Source organism: Vollenhovia emeryi, unplaced genomic scaffold (genome assembly GCF_000949405.1).
Source record: "Vollenhovia emeryi isolate VEMERY1.0 unplaced genomic scaffold, V.emery_V1.0 DF940377.1, whole genome shotgun sequence".
Classification (NCBI taxonomy): Eukaryota; Metazoa; Arthropoda; class Insecta; order Hymenoptera; family Formicidae; genus Vollenhovia; species Vollenhovia emeryi.
In genome coordinates, this window is record NW_011965989.1 from 8463 (window position 1) to 9558 (window position 1096).

Below are 1096 nucleotides of genomic sequence, written 5' to 3' on the forward strand. Positions count from 1 at the left end.
ATATCTTGGAAAACATTGCAACGACGAGTCAACATAGATACGCACTATTAGGATCTTGCCGTTCGTTATCGGGGAGATCGGTGGCGTCCGTGTCGGCGTCTTCGTTTTCAGACGGTAGCACGGGCACCACGAAATTAAAGCTGTCGATAGCGCTTTCGTCATTCAGATGCATCTTCCTCAGCGCCATTTGAAACGCGAGATTAATGTCTCTGGACGTATGACTCGTGGGCGCCTTATTCAGAATGTGCGCCGTGAGCTTGATGAATTCTAAGAAGAGGTCGCCGCGTCCCATCAGGAAGAACTCCTTCACCAGTCTGAGCTGTTGCATCAGCTGCGCCTCCTCGACGGCCACGTGCCACAGAAGCTCGGTCACGCACTGCTTCAACTCGTTGATCGTGCGGTCGAACTCGACAATGTTGAAAACAGACTTCGCCTGGAGATTCTGAAGTTTCCTGAAGTACTCGTATTCTTTGTCGCCCCACACGGAATTTTCTTTCTTAGATATCGTGCTGAAATCTGAAGCGTACACTCAGCTTTCCACAACTATTTTGTTTGTCGCACAGCATATGACCGTAACTGTAACACAATTTTTTTTTACCTTTCTTCTGTCTGGGATCATTCCCGAACATAATGACAGTTTGACCGATGGTCAGGATTTTATTTGCCAGCGACGGTCTGACGTACGATGGAAGCATGTCCATCTGAACGTTATAATCCCACATATTGACGTCAATCTTTTTGCCAGTTATTGACTCGCGTGCATCAATGTCGTTCTTTCCATCCTCGTCTGTCGAAGCCCTCTCGCAGTTCGATGTCTCCTGTATGAAAAACTCCCTGTGAGCATCCTCCAGATGTCCATACAAGAGCCAGCTCGTCAGATGCTTGTAGAAGACAATGTGAACGGAGTGGGCCATTCTAAAAGCGAGTAAATCAGCATCGTGCGGCTGACAATGTTGAGTTTCGTTACAAATCTCTTACAATTTCAAAGTGGAGTTGATCTCGGGAACGCCCGTGTGCATACGCTGATGTAAACATTGCAACAATTTACAACCGTGGAGTTTCTGCGTGCGAATCTGAAACGTAAGAGTTGGTTGAC

At 47.3% G+C, this 1096-nt stretch overlaps 1 protein-coding gene across 1 annotated transcript in view; it reads right to left on the reverse strand.

The window, feature by feature from the left end:
- The window catches only part of LOC105556074 (gamma-tubulin complex component 4-like), a gene marked incomplete at its 5' end in the record, with an annotated part of 2693 nt that extends 1602 nt beyond the window's left edge, over positions 1 to 1091 (reverse strand). The window contains 3 exons of the mRNA XM_012003146.1: positions 46 to 516; positions 599 to 915; positions 979 to 1091. Coding sequence (XP_011858536.1) covers positions 46 to 516; positions 599 to 915; positions 979 to 1091 — 901 coding nt within the window. The remainder of the gene's footprint in view (positions 1 to 45; positions 517 to 598; positions 916 to 978) is intronic.
- Between the last annotated feature and the right edge of the window lie 5 nt (positions 1092 to 1096).